This window comes from Ceratotherium simum, chromosome 36, assembly GCF_057802395.1.
Source record: "Ceratotherium simum simum isolate JZ-2026a chromosome 36, ASM5780239v1, whole genome shotgun sequence".
Classification (NCBI taxonomy): Eukaryota; Metazoa; Chordata; class Mammalia; order Perissodactyla; family Rhinocerotidae; genus Ceratotherium; species Ceratotherium simum.
In genome coordinates, this window is record NC_141935.1 from 20,850,601 (window position 1) to 20,869,852 (window position 19,252).

Below are 19,252 nucleotides of genomic sequence, written 5' to 3' on the forward strand. Positions count from 1 at the left end.
CTAGGTATGTATTATCATATGCAAAGTATTATGCTGGAAGAGGAATGGTTAACAGACCACTGATACATAGACTTTTTCAAGGAGTTTATTCTCTGAGAAGAAAGGTTAAAAAAGTGTCCAAGAAATACAAGGCAGATTATATTAAGATAATAATAAGGAAAGAACAAACTGTCATCAGAGATTCCAAGCAGGGGGGAAGACATCAGGCTGGAGGGGACTAAGAAAATCTGAATGAAGGTTGAGCAGGGTATTTAGATGAGGTTCAGGTGGGAAGGACAGAAAAGTATTGACTGTTAGGTGAGCTTAGGAAATGTGTCTGGAACTACATGCTGGGACCAGACTGAGTATCTAAAATCACTTTAGCTCCCACTTTTTTTTTTTTTTTTTTTTTGCCGAAGAAGATTTGCCTTGAGCTAACATCTGCTGCCAATCTTCCTCTTTTTTTTTTTTTTGTATGTGAGCCGCCACCAGAGCACGGCCACCAACAGACGAGTGGTGTAAGTCGGTGCCGAGGAACTGAACCCAGGCCACTGAAGTGGAGCATGCCGAACACTAGGGCACCGGGGCTGGCTGTAGCTCCCACTTTTGAAGTAAACATGGTATTTAAACAAAATTATTGTATTAGTTTCCTCTGGCTGCAGTAACAAAGAACCACAGACAGGGTGGCTTAAACAACAGAAATGTATTGTCTCACAGTTCTGGAGGCCAGAAGTCTAAGATCAAGATGTCAGCAGGGTTGGTTCCTTCTCAGGGTCATGAAGAACCTATTCCACGTCTCTCTCTTAGCTTCTCAGGGTTTGCCAGGAATCTTTTGCATTCCTTGGCTTGAAGATACATCACCCCAATTTTTGTCTTTGTGTTCACATGGCGTTCTCCGTGTGTGCATGTGTATCCAAATTTCCCCTTTTTATAAGGACACCAGTCATATTGGATTAGGCACTGCCTTAATGACCTCATTTTACCTTGATTATCCCTGTAAAGACCCTGTCTCTAAATGAGGTCACATTCTGAGGTGCCGGGGGTTAGGACTCCAACATATCTTTTTGGGGGCGCACAATTCAACCCACAGCAGTTACACACACACGCTGTTTCTTATGGCAAGTACCTTTTAAAATGATGTCAAGAGGTTAAAAGTCTGGTGTCTATCGTACATTCAGGTCACGGAATAGAACAGAAAAAATATAAAAAGAAATGTCCTAGCTCAACAGCTTCTCAGATAGCTCATTGATTTCTCTCACAGTCTATCTGCCTTCTCTCACAGTCTGAAAATGAACAGGCGTGTTTGAGATTAGAGAAAGCATTAATAACTCCTCTCATTTGTATTATGCATTATCGTTTGTGAAGTATTTTCTCACACTTCATCTCATTTGCTCTTCACAATAATTCTATTAGGTAAGCAGAGTAGTTATTAAAATTCCAACATATAGACAAGTGGATTAAGTCTCAGAGAGGGTTCAAGAAGTAGGATCAGGGTTAGGGTCATGCTTTAGATGAATGGAAAAGATGGCAATAAAATTTCAGTGTTCTGAATTATAGCCCGGGTCGTTTACATTCCATCACGTTGTAGCCAAAAAAAAAAAAAAAAATGAAAGTACAGCAATCACTTTAACTTGTTCTCATTCTTTAGAAAAATTAGTGTCAGATGCAGCCAGTCAAAAGAAGAGCGCGTTGATTTTTGATAAGATTATCTGTGAAGTCTTGGTATAGGCGTGTTGGGAGTTGTAAATAAACTGGCAGTGGTACCATTGTGGGGCTGATGGGGCAGAAATAAATTCAAGATCTGTCTCTATTCACTGAGTTAAAGGCTACATTCCTATCTATGAAGACAACATAGAGAAGGTTCTTTGCAGGACTGAATAAGAGTGGACTCCAACTTGGTGGCTGATTGTTGCTTTTGGGAGCAAGAATCTTGGACGGAGAGAGGAACAGTCTCAAGTAGATTAATTTTTTGAAATTAACTTATTCAGAAGATGTGAGTCATATGATTTGTAGACCATATTCATCAAGAGTCTGCTTATTTCCTTTTGAAATATTTAATATAAATATTCTAATTCAATCCAGCAGGAAAAGCCCTTGTGCTGTAAATGTGGATAATTAACTGGATCCAAAAGGCCACCCTTCCCCTTCATTAAAAAATGGTCTGGGTTTGTCTTAACTTTTTCTTTTAGTTTCTTTTCTCTCTTTTTTTTTGGTTTTGGTTTTTGTTCATAATAAATGTTACCAGTTATTGAGAAGAACTCCACAGCAGGACTCATGCCAAACACTATCTGCCTTTCTGAGACCACCCCATTTTACAGAGTAAGACTGAGGATCAGTTAGGTGGGGTGCTTTGTTGAATCCAGGCCTTTCTGACTCCATAGAGCTTGCTATTTTTTTTCTTTTTAATAGTTTCATGGAGATATAATTCATATACCATACACTTCATTCATTTAAAGTGTACAATTCAATGATTTTTAGTATATCCACAGAGTTGTGCAACCATCACCACAGTCAATTTGGGGACATTTTCATGGTCTCAAATCCTGTATCCTTTAGTATCACTCCCATCTCATCCTCCCATCCCCCAGCCCGAGGCAACCACTAATCTACTTTCTGTCTCTATAGATTCGCCTACTCCGGACATTTCATATAAATGGAATCATATATTGTATGGTCCTTTTCATTTCTTAAAGGAACGTGACGTGCACAAAATGGAATTAACCACAATTGTTGGCTCATAAAGCACTGTCAACATTAGTCCATGAAGGGTCTGCCACTTAATCCAAAAACTAGGCCATTAACGGTAATTGACATCCCCTCATGTGCTTTTCCTCCATCCTATCCCTCTGCTTCTCCCATTCAGAGCTGACCATGGGAGTTTTGTGTTTATCACTCCCTTGATTTGTTTATGTAAAGTTTCATCACAATCTATACACATTCATAAACATTTTAGTCATTAAGTTTGAACTTCATAAAGTTTGAATTCTATGTAGTCATAAAGTAGTACATTGGGACTAGTTTCTTTCACTCAATATTATGTTACTGAGATTCATCTCCGTTGGTGCATAAGTCTATAGTTTATTCATTTTCCTTTGTGTGACTCTACCACAATTTATCCATTCTCATGCCAATGGGCATTTGTGGGTTTTTCCTAGTTTTTCTGCTATTATGAACAGTGCTACTGTCTCTTGGTGTACATGTACAAGCATTTCCTTTGAGTAAAATACTCAAGAAAGGTATTGGTAAATGGCAGAGCAAGAAACTGTTTCCTAAAATGACTGCAACATTTTACAGTCCCATCAGCAATTATGAGAGACTGTTGACCCACATCCTCTTCAACCTTAGTACTGCCAGACATCTTGATGGTTGCTAATTGAATGGGTCTAAACTGGTATTTCACTATGCTCTTGATTTGCATTTCCCTGACTGATGTGTTCACTGTCTATGTTCTCCTTCTTCCATGAAATATGTGTTCAGGCCCTTTGCCCATTTTTTTTCTATTGGATTCTTTGTCTTATTCTTACTTATTTGAATTTATTTTAATCTTTTGTCAGTTTATATGTGTTGCAAATACTTTTTTCTAATAGTAGACTGCATTTAACTTTCTTTAAAATATCATTTGATAGGCAAAAGGTCTTAATTTGTATATAGTTGAATTTGCATACCTTCTAATCTAGATAAAATATATGAGACAACTGTTTTCAGGCAGTGAGCACGAGACTGGGATTATCGAAGAAATGAAACTCATGAAGTAAGTTCTACAGTAGTCCAACTTCTCCACCTAAGGACGATTTCCCAAGAGCAGTGCATTGGGCTGGAGGCCAAGGAGAGCACGGCAGTCCCACAAAGCTGATAAGGCAGAGATCAGGGTTCTGAGCAGCTGAAGCAGCCAGAATCTTCAAGGCAGTACATCAGCAGGGGGAGAACTGTGCAGAGGGAGTATCCCCAAGTGTGTGTGGGGTTGCCTTCAAGCCCAAGGTTGATGGCTGGATACACAGTATATAGATTGAAAGATGGATATATTTTAGTGGGAAGCATTAACTCATCTATTATACAATTTTGATATTTCAGAGGTTTCCAGGAAAAACAAGACTTTATTTAGTTCCTGTTATTTAATGTCTAGAGTAGTCATGATAGATGGTTACTTAGTTAACACTTATTAAGCATTATCCTAGGCATTAATTATATTTCATTCTTCATAGCAATCCAATGAGATAAATCCTATTGTCTCCAATCTACAGGTGTAGAAACAGAGAGACTTTAGTACCTTGCCCAAGAAGTCACGGAACTACCAAATAGTAACCCAAGACTCAAACCAAACAGTCTCCTGAGGCCCTCCACTTGGCAAAAACTCACAGAGATATTACTTCCTATGAAATAGGTCCACTTTAATAACTTTCATAAATTTTCATTCAGTTCAACTCAATGAATATTTTATGAGCTAGAAATTCTGTTAGGCTTTGGTGATATGGAGATGATTAAGCCTAGTATAATATACTATTGAGAAAGACAGATGTGCAAAGATAATTAAACAATATGGTGATTTGGTAAGACAGGAAGGTCCTATACAGAGCGGGGACACAAAGTGGGGAGCCAACCGAGCCTGGGAGAGTGAGGACAGGTCTGGCTTTCACAGTTGTTGATTCATACTGCTCTCATTGCACAATGAGATATGAACATTTGACATACAAATTTTAAGAAACTAAGTTTTGTGTGGACACCAAGAACTATATCTACTCATTTCTCTTTCATTCTCCCCTCAGTTCTGCTGGAGTGCATGAGAGTTCAAAAATCCTATTACTTTGGACTAAAGGTTTTAGGGAGTAGACGTCCTGATGATCTTGGTCTATGCTTTGAGATCATGTCCACTTCATCTGGGAATCTCATTCCTAAGATGTTGGCCTTACACAGAACTCCTTTACAACCCAGTCATCGACTCCCAGCACTAAAGCTGGGCCTATTCAGGTGTAGCTTTAACTTGGTTTATCTGGGTTCTGTGGGCATCTACTTGTTTCATATGTATATATAAGGTTGGGTACTTATTTGTTGATAGTCCTTTCTTACTAAGCATAAAATATTCAATTAAATCACTGACAAAGCATAATTTGTCCAATTTTCTTGCAAATGGTTTAAAATTAGTAGGATTATAAGCCAATGGGGAAAATATGTGATTTGCCATCTAAATACTGGACTTGCACTGGAGTCAGTGAGCCTTAATGGAACTCAAATACTAGTTATCGGAAGAGTCAATGTGTAGGAGCCAAGACAGTTTTGAAGAAGCACTTCCTCTACCAGTTATTACCACGTTATAAAGCTCAGCTCATATTCCAGGAAAGTTGTTCTTGGCTTTCGGGCCAAGCTTTCCCACTGGGCTTGCTATGTGACCCTGCGACGCTATTTCACTGGCAGAGTCTCCTCCACTGTCCAGCTGCATCCTAGCTTCCAGGAGAGAGGAGAGGACACCGGCATTCTAAAGCATGTCTTAGACCGCCGTGCCAGGCAAACAAGCAAACCAACCAACCTAGAACCCTTTAAAGTTAGGCCAATGCCCGCCGAAAGCAGCCAGCCCCCTCTACCCTCTCTGACCCAAATCAGTCCTCAGAGTCAAAGGTACCTCTCCATCAGGAGGTCACTTAGCACCAAACTACCATGTCTTTTACCAAAAGAGAAAGTAAGAGAAAGAAAAGAAGAGAAAGAAACCTTTCCTAAATCCTTCTCTGTCTCCAAAATTCCTCAACAGAACTCATCACCAATATAGTCTTCATGGTAGTAAACCTAACGTGGATCATTTAGAACCTAAAAGAAGAATGTAAATTCATTGAACAGTACCACAAGTTATATTTATTACGCAACAGTCAGAGGCAAATTATCTACAAAGCAATAACTGCTGTAGAACTGGATTCTCTGATTAAATAAATATATTTTTATTTGAAGATTATTCCTTAATAAATGTTACATTTAATAGTACAAAAAAGGAAAAATATATATTTACAAAGAGCAAAGGCAGTGAGACTGCTTCTCTAGCTATAACATAACTATATGATAGTAAAAGAAAACATAAAAAAATATAAAAATAACTTTTCTGTAGCCATAAAACTACCTTCTTGAAACACCAAATAAATAAATACATTCAATAACTATGTAGTGACCTACTATGCTGTAGCTACTAATCTGAAACAACTGAAATCCAATATCAGAGCCCTGGATTTACAATACTGTATTTTTTCACTAATTTCTTCATCCGCTTAATTTTCTTCCTTGAGACTTGATGATCTTGTTTTGAAATATATCGAAAATATCTACAACCTAAAAAACAAAACAAAGCAAAAGAAACAAAGAGTTTTAATACTTATCAAATTCTTCAATTACATGTCTACATTTTTAAAATGTTGCTTCAACTTTGGCAAATCAATGATTATGAAAATAGACTGATTTGTATCATCTATAGCAATATGTCCTAAGCACATTTTAAGAGCTGTCACCAATGAAATGTACTGCTTCCTACATACAAAGATGCTTCTGATCCCTCGTAACTAAAGCATATACTTGAGCTTCTTTTCTCCCCTGCCTCCCAAACCGTAGTTAAGGTGATATGCTTATTATATATATTCATGTAATAAATGAGCCTTCTCCAAAAGCAAATTACCATAGCTTCCTTCTCAGTGTTAGCGTGTAAAGCAGCCAAAGAGGCATTCATAACAATAAGATATTAATCTGTAGAAAACCTTGATGTCAAGGATTAGAATAAATAAATCATAGGACAGAAGAGATCAAAAATCATCCAATCACTCTAGCCATCTAGCAAGCAGCCGGATGGTGATCGTGCAGCTCTGCCAAAGGTGCCTAATGCTCATTAGAGGTTCTGCCTGCTTCTCACAGTCTTACAACGCGAAGAGGACGTTAAATATTTCAGAGACATGAATCAGATTTCCGTAATAAAAATATAAACTGGATATTATAAGCGATTTTTTATATTTGATAAATGAGACCATAAATCACATATGAAAAATTAATTTCATTATAGTCTCAGCTTGTATATATCCATCTTTTCTGTGAAGTTGCCGGGATACATACTATACCTATGGCAACCATTTTAGTATCCTTGAAAACAGTATGCCAGAATTGCTAATATTTTATTAGCTGGGAAGCAGTGGTGTCTGTGGTGTTAATATAATAATTTGTGTTTCTAAACACATCTACCACTTTAGCAAAAACAAAACACTTTGTATTCAGATTTCTGCTTCTATCTAGAATATAGAAAGCAGGAAAGAACTGTGTTCCCACCTTCACATAGAGAAAAAACCAAACAAACTACAAACTCCTAACTCTTCTTGAGCCCACCAGAGCTGAAGCCACAGGGCAACCAAGCGGCCTGAACTGCAAGGAGGAAAAGCCCATCCAGTGAGAAATGGGCTGGCTCGCCCTAGCAGGCCTGGAGGAAGAACAGCCACCATACCCACTGCAGGAAGACGAGGCAGACCACCACTAGAACTCGAATCCCAGAATGCAATGAGGGTAACCAGAGCAAGAACAAAACCCAACTCAGCTCCTGAACAGCCTGACTCAACCCCCACACGAACGCCCCGAAGGAAGAAAAAATGCACCCATTTCCAGGCATAATTTCGCCTGATATTCGTAGGGTACTGTTGAATGTACAAAGCACTTTGATGCGACGCTCACTAGTTTACAACAATCCTGTAAGCAAGTAAGGACAGGTGTTACAATGCCCATTTCACAGGACAAGGCTCCCAAAGGTTAACTGCTTGACCTACATGACACGGCAAGTTAGCGACACAACTGGAAAATTAACCCAGGTCTGCAGACTCTGCTCAAACAAGGATACCTTTAGATATCTGTACTAGATACCTCTATACTCATAAAGAAGTGGAAAATCACGCTTCAATTCACATTCCTATTCCTTGTCATCAGTGATTAGAGAGAAATTTTTAAATTACTTTCATGTTTATTAAACCCTTTCCTCTGACAAAACTAGCATTTTATTAATCTTAGTAGCCATTTGAAATATCCATTGAGAATACTAATTTCAAAATAATACAAACCACATCTAAGACGAACCTGAAGAACCTCTTTAGGATAGTACTTGCAACTCGCTAGTAACAAACTGCTTATTCGTGGTCACTGTGAGATGCCCTTTCTTCATCTCTGGACACACCCGGCAGCAGCCTCATTTCAATACTGGCTACCTTTTCATATTTCAGTGGTGCAAAGCAGGTAAGAGTTTTAACAGCTAAGATACTCCACAGAGAAAAGATTAATTTCCCTTTCTTTTATGAGGATTTTTAAATAAGTTAAAAGGAGGTATACTTTTTCTTAAGGGGAAAAAATGTTCCATCTTTACAGAAACAGATTAGTAAATATAATATAGAGCTATTATTAAACAATGAGGTCAAAGAATATTTTACTATTTCTAAAAAAAGTAGACAAACTCAGTAAACTTTCGATACATCATAGCCAAATGGTCATTTGTTGTGAAAACATCCTATATCTTAATGGCCCCTAAAGATACTCAACTTAGAGCATCCTATATCTTAACGGCCCCTAAAAATACTCGAGTTAGAGCATAAAAACCAATCATGATCAAAAATCTGAAATCACTGTTCCTACACCACGGAGATGCTGCACAAGCAGATCACCTGGTTCTCATTCAGGATCCATTTTTCCATTCAACAGTTATTTCTCCAGCATCTATATCCTTAGGCACTGTACGAGGTAAGCCGTAGTATGTGTGAATGGTCACACTTTCTAATTTCAAAATCACCCAAAAGCTATGTCTAGAGAAAAAGAAAACAAAAACATGTACCTTTTCCTAACAATATTCCAGCTACCAAAGCTTTCTCACAAGCCAAAGTTTTCTCCTCCTTCCAATCACTTTTTGCCCAAAAGTAGCTGAAGTGAAAGCCTGGCCACCAGTTTTTCCTGGAGTTCCACTCTTCTTGAACCCAGGCAAGATGGCTCCTGGAAAAGAAAAACGTCAAAAGGGAAAGTCAATGGTGACGACAAATCTATACTGTCAGAATCTGACCTTAAGCAGAGTCTGTGGAAAGATGACTAGGAAGATGTTTCCAAACTAATTTCTGAGTATGGCCATGGTATACAGCACACGCATGAAAGCCAATCGTTTTTAGTCCTCTTTGTCCCATGTCCCATTTTGCATTTAACTAAATAGCCAGTCCATACAGCACAGTGGTTAACAGCACAGACTCTGAAGTCAAAATCCTGGATTCAAATCTCAGATCTTCCACTTACTTACTATCTGTGTGATCCTGGGCAAGTTGTTTAACCTCTCTGAGCCTAAACCTCCTGGAGAATATTAATGGTACCCATCTCATAGCACTGTTATTGGGATTAAACTGGTCCAGCAGTATAGCGGTCTCGTGTAAAGCTCTTTGCATGCTGTCTGGTACACAGTAAATGTTCAATAATTCTTAGCTACTATTATCATTACTTAAAAGTTACTATAAAACCTCACTTTAAATTATACGCTACAAAGAATTACTATCCAAATTAAGATGTCATTGTTATACAGATGCATGAACACACAGGTGTGACAGCTGAACCCTGACAATGCTAAGTGTTTGTCAATAATTTAATTGAGCAAATACTTATTTAGCACCAATTTGCACTCTGTGGCAAATTGAACTTCTAGAGGTTCAAAACATGAACAGTACATTTCTCTGCCTTCAAGAATCTTACGGTTAGCAGGGGTTTACACAGTGCGTTAGATTTGGAAAGTGGTTTACAGCGAGTACATCAACATATCACACTAAAAACATTTTATAATCAGCACTGTTCTAGCTCCAAGGTCAAGTCAGATCTGAAGCCTGAAACAAGTTCCCACAGATAATGAATTTCTTAACCAACTAAAATGGATATAGTAAGTGAAACTTAATTTTATGATATCCTTTCTTCTCACACACAAAGTAGAAATGACAAAGGGCCACTCTTTTTCTTTTACTCAAAATGTGGCACTAATGATATCACGATCAGAGGTACAATTTTAGATACCCAGCTCACAATGGGCTTAATATCTGTTGAATGAATAACCTATGATGATGATCTTATGAGACCCTAAACACCCCACTGAAAATTACTGAAAACAGCCGGGAGGAAAGCTGCTTCCCACATGATCCATGATCTCAGAGTTAAAGACACAAATCACAAACAGCTTTACAAAGAGTCTAGCGAAGGGTGGAAGTGATCCCTTCTAGCCCTTATTTCCAATTTGAAAACACACATATTCCCTAGCAGTGTGTGGTAAGGTATAGCACTTATTTTGATAGTGTAAAAAGATCTTGATAGAATTTTTGTATGTTATACTTGTGACTTCGTATTTCCTTGCTTCCGATGTACTCAGAAGAAAACAGCAGAAGATAAATTCAAGAAATCCAAAAACATAAGCAAAGAACTTTATTTAAAAATTGACAGATATCAGCTAAAATACTGGGAAATATTATTTATGCTGACCAGTAATACATACTATATGTCTCTTACTTACCCCATTAAGGTCTGTCTGAGACACTTTGCCAAATATTTCCAAGCAGTTATATTTTTAGTGCATCCAGCAAAATCTAAGACTCCAAATAGTACCTCCAACCCCAGTTTAAGGTGTTCTTCTTTTTCTGCAACGGTCATAATAATTAGAGTTTGCAGAAAGCTAAAAAAATATATTCAGTTGATAAAATACTACTGAATCATAAGCTTTCTAGTTTGGTTAACAGCTTAACACAATTTATTATGCTCATACTCTCCTGTGATGAACCTGAAAAATTCAATAATTGAGTCCATGCTAATGAAGTCATGGGGTGAGTCTCATCTCTATACGGCCTATATACCACTGGGAACATTATTGAAAGTACCTGCCCTATTTGGGCATTTTATATACATTCTTTTCTGTTAGGAGAGGGACTGAGGTATAGTCCCAGTACCTATTGGACTCTAGCTGATGTTCCTCCTGTGAAGAAGTCTGTTCTTTTATGTACTAAACTGAAACCCAGTGGAGATTAAAATGAGGTGAATTATACAAATTAAAGCCTTTTCTCTTTTTCTAACTACAGCCTAACGTTCTATTGCAGGGGTCAGCAAACTTTTTCTGTAAAGGGCCACAGAGTACATATTTAAGCTTTGTGAGCCATACGGTCTGTCACAACTAGGCAACTCCACTGTTGTACTGCAAAAGCAGCCCTAGACAACACATGAATGAACAGACGTGGCTGTGCTCCAATAGAACCTGATTTACAAAAACACGCGAGGGCTGGGTCTGGCCCACGGGCCCTAGCTTGCTGATCTCTGGTCGACAGCTTATCTGCACAAAGAGATATAAAATGAAAATTATTTACCTGATTTTCTCAATAATCTATGGAATTCCAACATCAGTTTATGAGATGGTACAATCTGATACAAAATCTGGAAGAAAGAATAATCTTGTAATTTTTACACATTCTAAAGCCATTTCTCAAATTTCAGCTTACTTTCAAATAAAGTTCTTACTGTCTAATATGCCCTCAGTCAATGAGTCTAGGATTTAAAAGATACTTTGCTTTTATCCAGTTTCAATTTGGGTATAGAGAGGTGTTCTATGTAAAGCTTTTTTTAAAAAAAAATTCTCTGCTAACAACAAGATAGTCACAGGGGTGAGGGAAACAGATGCGGACATTTAATTTTCTCCTTACACATTTTTATACTGTTTATCACACTGAAAACCTTAATTTCTTTTCAGAAGCCAGGACTGAGAAAAAAATAAAGGAAAAATGAATCAACATTATGCAGAAAAGATATGTAATGTTTATTGATCACAAAAGGTCACAGAATATTTATATAAAATAAAAAACACAAAAAGACATGGGTGGCTATTTTGGAAGATTGTGTTCAGGAACATAGTACAGTGAGAGTATTCAAGTAAATATTTTTACAACATTTTTACATAATAAGGAGAAATTAAAGGTTTTTCTTTTTAAGAATAAGAAGGACTCTTTATATGAATATGCAAAAAACAGGATTTTAAGTAAAACTGTATGTCTTATTTCAACATACTTAACATTAGAAATGAATTTCTTCTGCTTACTTGCTGAGGTCCTTTGACCTTACACTGAAATAATTTCCTACAAAATGAAAAGTGAATTTTGTTAATTTCTCTTAGTAGTTTTTGAAAAGATCAATCAATCAAGATCAACAGACCAATAACAGAGAGTATTATTAAAAGTTAGTTCCTATGAAATCACCTCTGCTTTATGATTTACGGAATTCTGTATATGGCTTAAATCACAGATTTTTTTTTTAACTTTTTATTGAAAAATAACATATGTAATAGAAATGTATACAAGTGATGAGTGTGCCATTCAATAAATTTTCACAAAGTTATACACACTCGTGTAATAAGCACCCAGATCAAAAAATAGAACATTATCAGAACTGTACAAGTCTTTCATCAGTTTTGGGAAATTCTTAGCCATTAGCTCGTCAAATACGTCAAAATAGCTTTTGTGTTTGATTGTCTCCTTTTGCCCTACTCTCTCTCTTCTCTCCCGGGGACTCCAGTTACAAGCACAGTCATGCACTGCATAACGACGTTTCAGTCAGTGATGGACTGCATGTACGACAGTGGTCCCATGAGATCAGTACCATACAGTCCAGGTGTGTAGTGGGCTATACCATCCAGGTTTGTGTCAGTACACTCTGTGATGTTCACACAATAGCAATATCGCCTAACAACGCCTTTCTCAGAACGTATCCCTGTCGTTAAGCGACACATGACTGTATGTCAGATCTTTTCACCAAGTCCTTTGCACATCCTTTTCTGCACTTTTTATCCTTTTGCTTTCCATGCTTTAGCCTGATATTTTCTATATGGCTCATTAATCCTCTCTTCCGCTATGTTCAATCAGCTATTAAACCCATCTATTGAGTTCTTAATTTCAAATATTGCAGTTTTCAAAAGGAAAAACAGAATTTCTCTAAATCTATCTTGTCTTGAACATAAATAAGTGTTCAACATAGTTCTTTTCTGTTATATTTTAAAAAGTCTTGGGGCCGGCCCCATGGCGTAGCGGTTAAGTGCGCACGCCCTGCTGCTGGCGGCCTGGGTTCGGATCCTAGGCGCGCACCGATGCACCGCTTGTCAGGCCATGCTGTGGCAGCGTCCCATATAAAGTGGAGGAAGATGGGCACAGATGTTAGCCCAGCGACAGTCTTCCTCAGCAAAAAGAGGAGTATTGGCATGGATGTTAGCTCAGGACTGATCTTTCTCACAAAAAAAAAAAAAAAAAGTCTTTTCAAAAAGACCATTAGTGACTGAGAACCTGAGTGAAGTCACCATCATGCTATGTTGTAACTATCTTTAATCTTTTGTTGTACAAATGGGTAAAAGGAAATCTTGGAGAGTAAAATTAGAATAGAAACTTTAAAAGTATTATGCAGTAAAACAAAGCCTGTTGAAAACTTTATAAAATGTACAGTTTCCACATCTAAAGGTTTGATAATGTCAATTTTGATGAATATGGAAGTACAGATTAGAGCTAATTGGCTTTTTAAAAGAAGACTGATAGATAAGGATTTTTCTCAGTCATCTGTTTAGGTTGAAAAGGACCTTTCTTTTTCTTCCTCCTCTAAAATATCATGATTAAAAACCAACCACAAAATATATAAAGAACTCCTACAATTCAACAACAAAAAGATAAATCACCCAATTTAAAAAAGGGCAAAGGGCTTGAATAGACATTTCTCCAAAGAAGAAATACAGATAGCCAATAAGCACATGAAAAGATGCTCAGCACGACCAGCTATTAGGGAAATGCAAATCAAAACCACAATGAGATGCCACTTCACACCCATCAGGATAGCTATTATCAATTTTTTAAAAAAAAACAAGTGTTGGTGAGTATATGGAGAAATTTAAATCATCATGCACTGTTGGTGGGAATGTAAAATAGTGCGGCTGCTATGGAAAACAGTCTGATGGTTCCTCAAAAGGTTAAACAAAGAATTACCATATGATCCAGCAATTCCACTCCTAGGTATAGACCCAAAACAAGCGAAAGCAGAGACTCAAATACTTGTACACCCATGTTCACGACAGCATTATTCACAACAGTCAAAAATTGGAACCAACCAAAATGTCTATCAACAGATGAATGGATAAACAAAATGTGTAATTTATATACAATGGAATATTACTCAGGCTCAAAAAGGAAGGAAATTCTGATACATGCTATAACATGGATGAATTCTGAAAACATGCTAAATGAAATAAGCAAGACACAAAAGGACAAATACTGTATGATTCCACTTAGATGAGGTTCCTAGAATAGGAAAATTCATTGATATAGAAAGTAGAATAGAGGTTACCAGGGGGCTGGGAGGTGGGCAATGGGGATTTATTGTTTAACGGATACAGAGTTTCTGTTTGCGATGAGGAAATAGTTCTGGAAATGGATAGTGGTGATGGGTGCACAAAATTTTGAATGTACTTAACATCACTAAAGTGTGCACTTAAAAATGGTTAAAATGGGCCAGCCCTGTGGCTTGGCGGTTGGGTGCGCGCGCTCCGCTGCTGGCAAGCCCGGGTTCGGATGCCGGGCGCGCACCGATGCGCTGCTTCTCCGGCCATGCTGAGGCAGCATCCCACGTGCAGCAGCTGGAAGGATGTGCAGCTATGACATGCAGCTATCTACTGGGGCTTTGGGGGGAAAAAATAATAAATAAAATCTAAAAAAAAAAAAATGGTTAAAATGGTAAGTTTTATGTTATGCATATTTTACCACAATAAAAAAAACTTTTAAAGCAATAACATATATAGCAACAATCCCAAACATGAAACAGGGATAAATTTAACAAAATATACACACTAAAAACTACAAAATATTTCAGAGAGAAATAAAAGACCTAAATGAATGGACAGACATATCATGTTCAGTTTGGAAACATCAATATTGTTAAGATGCCAATTCTCTCAAAATTGATCTATAGATTCAAAATCCCAGCAAGATTTTCTTGAATCAATAGACAAATTCATTTTAAAATGTATATGGAAAGTCAAAGAATCTAGAGAAGCTACAAACAATTTTGAAAAAAGGCAAATTTGTATGACTTTCACGACATGATTCCAAAACTTGCTATAAAGCTACAGTAATCATTATGTGTGGTATTGCTATATGAATGGAAATATACATCACTAGAACACAATAGAGTCCATATCTATGGTCAACTGATTTTCAAGCAAGTTAAAAATGTAGTTCAACAGAGGAAGGACAGTCTGTTCAATAAATGGTGCTGGAACAATCATATGGAAAATAATGAACCTTGACTCTGACCTCGCACTACACAAAAAAATTAACTGAAAATCTATCATAGACCTGAACAAAATTATAACACTTCTAGAAAAAGAACACAAAAGAGAATCTTCATTATCTTGAGGTAGGAAAAGATTTCTTAGACAAAAAGTACCAACTATAAAAGAAAAATGAATAAATTGTACTTCATCAAAATTAGAAGCTTCTGCTCTTTGAAAGAAACTGTTAAGAAAACGAAAAAGCAAGCCACAGACTGGAAGAAAATATTCACAATCCATATACCTGACAAAAGACTTCTATCCAGAGTATATTAAAAATTCAAATCAATAAGAAGACAAATAACCCTCCAAAAAATAGACAAAATATTTGAAGAGACACTTCACAAGAGAAGATATAGGAATAGCCAACAGGCATATAAAACGATGCTCAACATCATCAGTCATTAGAGAAATGCAAATTAAAACTACAATGAGACACCACTAAACACCCACTAGAACAGCTATAACTCAAGACTAACAATACCAAATGTTGACGAGGATGTGGAGAAATTGAACTTTCACACCTGCCAGTGGGAATATCAATGGTACACAGTTACTTCAGAAAAAATCTGGACAGTTTCTTAAGAAATTAAACACATACTTTCCAGCAATTCCACTCTTAGGTAGCTACCTATGAAAAGTGAAAATATATGTGCACACAAAGACTTGTACGTGAATGCTCACAGCAGCATTCATAATAGCCAAAAAGTGAAAATAACGCAAATGTCCATCAAGAAGTGCATGTATAAAAATGGACTACTCCAGGGCCGGCCCTGTGGCTTGGTGGTTAAGTGCGCGTGCTGCGATGCTGGCGGCCCGGGTTCGGATCCCGGGTGCGCATCGAGGCACCACTTCTCTGTTCATCCTGAGGCCGAGTCCCACATACAGCAACTAGAAGGATGTGCAGCTACGACACACAACTATCCACTGGGGCTTTGGGGGGAAAAAATAAAATAAATAAAATCTTTAAAAAAAAAAAAAAAAAGGACTACTCCTCAGCAGTAATAAGGAACAAATTACTCATACAATATGGATGAATCTCAAAAACATTATGCTGATCAAGAAAAGCCAGACAAAAAAGAGTAAATACTGTAAGATTTCATTTATATGAAATTCCAGAAGAGGTAAAATTTATCTATAGTGACAGAAAGCAGATCAGTGATTGCCTGGGGCCAAGAGTTTGTGGGGGGGTAGGGGGATGAGGGACTTTCTGGGGTGATGGAAATGTTCAATATTTTGATTATCATCGTGGTTACATGGATGTATATATTTGACAAAATGCATCCAAGTGTATACTTAAAATAAGTGTTTTACTGTATGTCAATTAAATTTCAAAAAGGTGATTTTCAAAAAAAACCAATGCAGAACTTTCCAACCAGGGTGACAAAGCGTTTTTGAAACACTGATCCTCTCCCCTCAGTCTCACTTCGGCAGGGGGCTGGGGGAATGATAGTGGTGAGGGGTTCTGCAGCCTCCCATTTACCTCAGTGTACCATACACACACTGTAATTGTCTATGGGTGCTAGAATATGGAAGCGGGAAAGCAACGACCTAAGAATGTTTTCAAGTAGATCTCCAACTCCATTCAAACATTTAATAAAAATTCTATACCTTAAGCACACTTATCAGTTTCTCTCTTGGTGCCTTCTCTCTCTTGAGAAAGTTGTATAAGTAGATATGAGCATTTGGATTCGATGGGAACTTTTCATCATAGGCATAATTGGTGAGTACCTCTCGGGCTCCATCTTGATCCCCATAGAATTCCAGCATCTATATAAAATAAGTCATAATCTCTTAGCTAAATTCTGTAAGAGAGCTATATGAAAGATAATGCACAACTTAACTTTATAATTGATGGGTACAAAAAATTATAAAACTGACAAGCAGTATTCACTGTATAGGGAACCACAGTAACACCAGTTTTTGCTTTCACCAGCACAGGCTACAACCTCTATGGAACACAGAAGATCACTTACAACAAAGGACCACCTGGCTGCCCTTTTTTCCACCAGATTTTGCTACTGAAAAATGCAGCAACTTCAACATAAGAACTGTTCCTATAAGAAATCAAGGACTGGGCCGGCCCCATGGCTTAGTGGTTAAGTGCGCGCGCTCCACTGCTGGTGGCCCGGGGTTCGGATCCCGGGCGCGCACCGACGCACCGCTTCTCTGGCCATGCTGAGGCCGCGTCCCACATACAGCAACTAGAAGGATGTGCAGCTATGACGTACAACTAGCTACTGGGGCTTTGGGGGAAAAAAAGGAGGAGGATTGGCAATAGATGTTAGCTCAGAGCCGGTCTTCCTCAGCAAAAAGCGGAGGATTAGCCCAGATGTTAGCTCAGGGCTGATCTTCCTCACAAAAAAAAATAAATAAATAAAGTAATAAAGAAATCAAGGACTCAAAGTAGGACACATTAAAGACGGAAAAAAGACCACAGGATGCGACTAACCTAAGGGCCCTACATAACTTTAGGCACAAAAGGAGTTTATGGGAATTACAATTCCTTTCATTTCCTTCTCCTCTTTCCAGATTCATCAGCATATGGTTCCCAAGATAATCTTCTGACAACACAATTATCACTTTAGCACTCATGAAACTTTCAAAAAGCAAATTATTTTAATGATTTACTTCTAGTGCCCAAAGCCAAGGCCCTCTGTCCTTTCACAATGGCTCTAAGATAACAGGACATCCTTATGAACTTCCTAAAAGCCATTATCTTCATCCCATATATTGTGACCTAGTTTCAGATTTTTGTCCCCTTCCCTTCTATATGCCACCAAATCATAAAAGAGCTTTCTGCTTTGCTTTCTTTTTTTCTGCTGGGGAAGACTCACCCTGAACTAACATCTGCTGCCAATCTTCCTCTTCTTTTTGCTTGAGGAAGACTCACCCTGAGCTAACATCTGTGCCAATCTTCCTCCATTTTGTACGTGGGTTGCTACTACAGCATGGCTGATGAGTGGTGCAGGTCCGTGCGGGAACCAAACCCGTGAATTCAGGCGGCTGAAGCGGAGAGCATGAACCCAACCACTAGCCCACAGGGCCAGCCCTCTGCTTTTCTTTTAAGCTCAATAAGAATAATATAAAATTGACATTTACAACTATATTGCTACTTATTTTATAAATATTTGGCCATGACATGTTACCCAAAGGTGATAATAACAACAGAGTAACATTTACAGTATACTAGTAAAATAAAAATTATTCAGACCAAAAAAAAGACATTATATTCTTTTTTTTTTTAAACAATTTTTCCATTAGTTGCCTTCTGATCAATAAAGATTAGGCTTATAACCAAATGAAACTAATAAAACTTTATGAAAAGTCTACTTACCTCTACATAACTCTTCACAAAAGGGTCCCAAACTCCAGGAATTTGAATCAATGCACCTAGGTTTACAGATGTCTTCCAGCTGTGGTCGCGCATACTCTGGGATGCTGTGTTGTAAGCATAATCATCCTTATCTGCCCAAAGATAAAAGATTTTGAAAAGTCATTCAGTATTGAGGACTTCTGCTGAATTAGTAATCAATAAACTACCCACAAGAAAAGCTCAGGCCATGATGGCTTTGCTAGTGAACTCTAACAAGCATTTAAAGAATGACACTAATTCTCCACAAACTCTTCCCCCCGCCAAAAAAACAGCAGGAACACTTCCCAACTTACTCTATGAAGCTAGTATTACCCTGACACCAAAACCAGACAAAGACAACACAAGAAAAGAAAATTATAGTCCGCCGTCTCCTACGAATATAGATGCAAAAATCCTCCACAAAATACCAGCAAACTGAATCCAGCAACATATAAAAAGGATTAGACTCCATGTGCAAGTGGGATCTATTCCAGCAATGCAAAGTTGTTTAACATCCAAAAATCAATTAATGCAAGACATCAAGTCAATAAAATAAAGGACAAAAACTACATGAT

At 37.7% G+C, this 19,252-nt stretch overlaps 1 protein-coding gene across 6 annotated transcripts in view; it reads right to left on the reverse strand.

The window, feature by feature from the left end:
- Positions 1 to 5,879: 5,879 nt before the first annotated feature.
- The window catches only part of TAF1A (TATA-box binding protein associated factor, RNA polymerase I subunit A), a 33,340-nt gene continuing 19,967 nt past the window's right edge, over positions 5,880 to 19,252 (reverse strand). For 5 of the 6 annotated variants that reach the window (XM_087424371.1, XM_087424372.1, XM_087424375.1 and 2 more), the window contains 6 exons: positions 18,660 to 18,790; positions 16,934 to 17,092; positions 11,337 to 11,403; positions 10,496 to 10,619; positions 8,801 to 8,955; positions 5,880 to 6,285 (listed from right to left, as the gene is read on the reverse strand). In XM_087424371.1, the coding sequence (XP_087280497.1) occupies positions 6,173 to 6,285; positions 8,801 to 8,955; positions 10,496 to 10,619; positions 11,337 to 11,403; positions 16,934 to 17,092; positions 18,660 to 18,790 (749 nt within the window). In that variant the 3' untranslated portion in view covers positions 5,880 to 6,172. The remainder of the gene's footprint in view (positions 6,286 to 8,800; positions 8,956 to 10,495; positions 10,620 to 11,336; positions 11,404 to 16,933; positions 17,093 to 18,659; positions 18,791 to 19,252) is intronic. The other variant, XM_087424376.1, reaches the window with a different exon arrangement.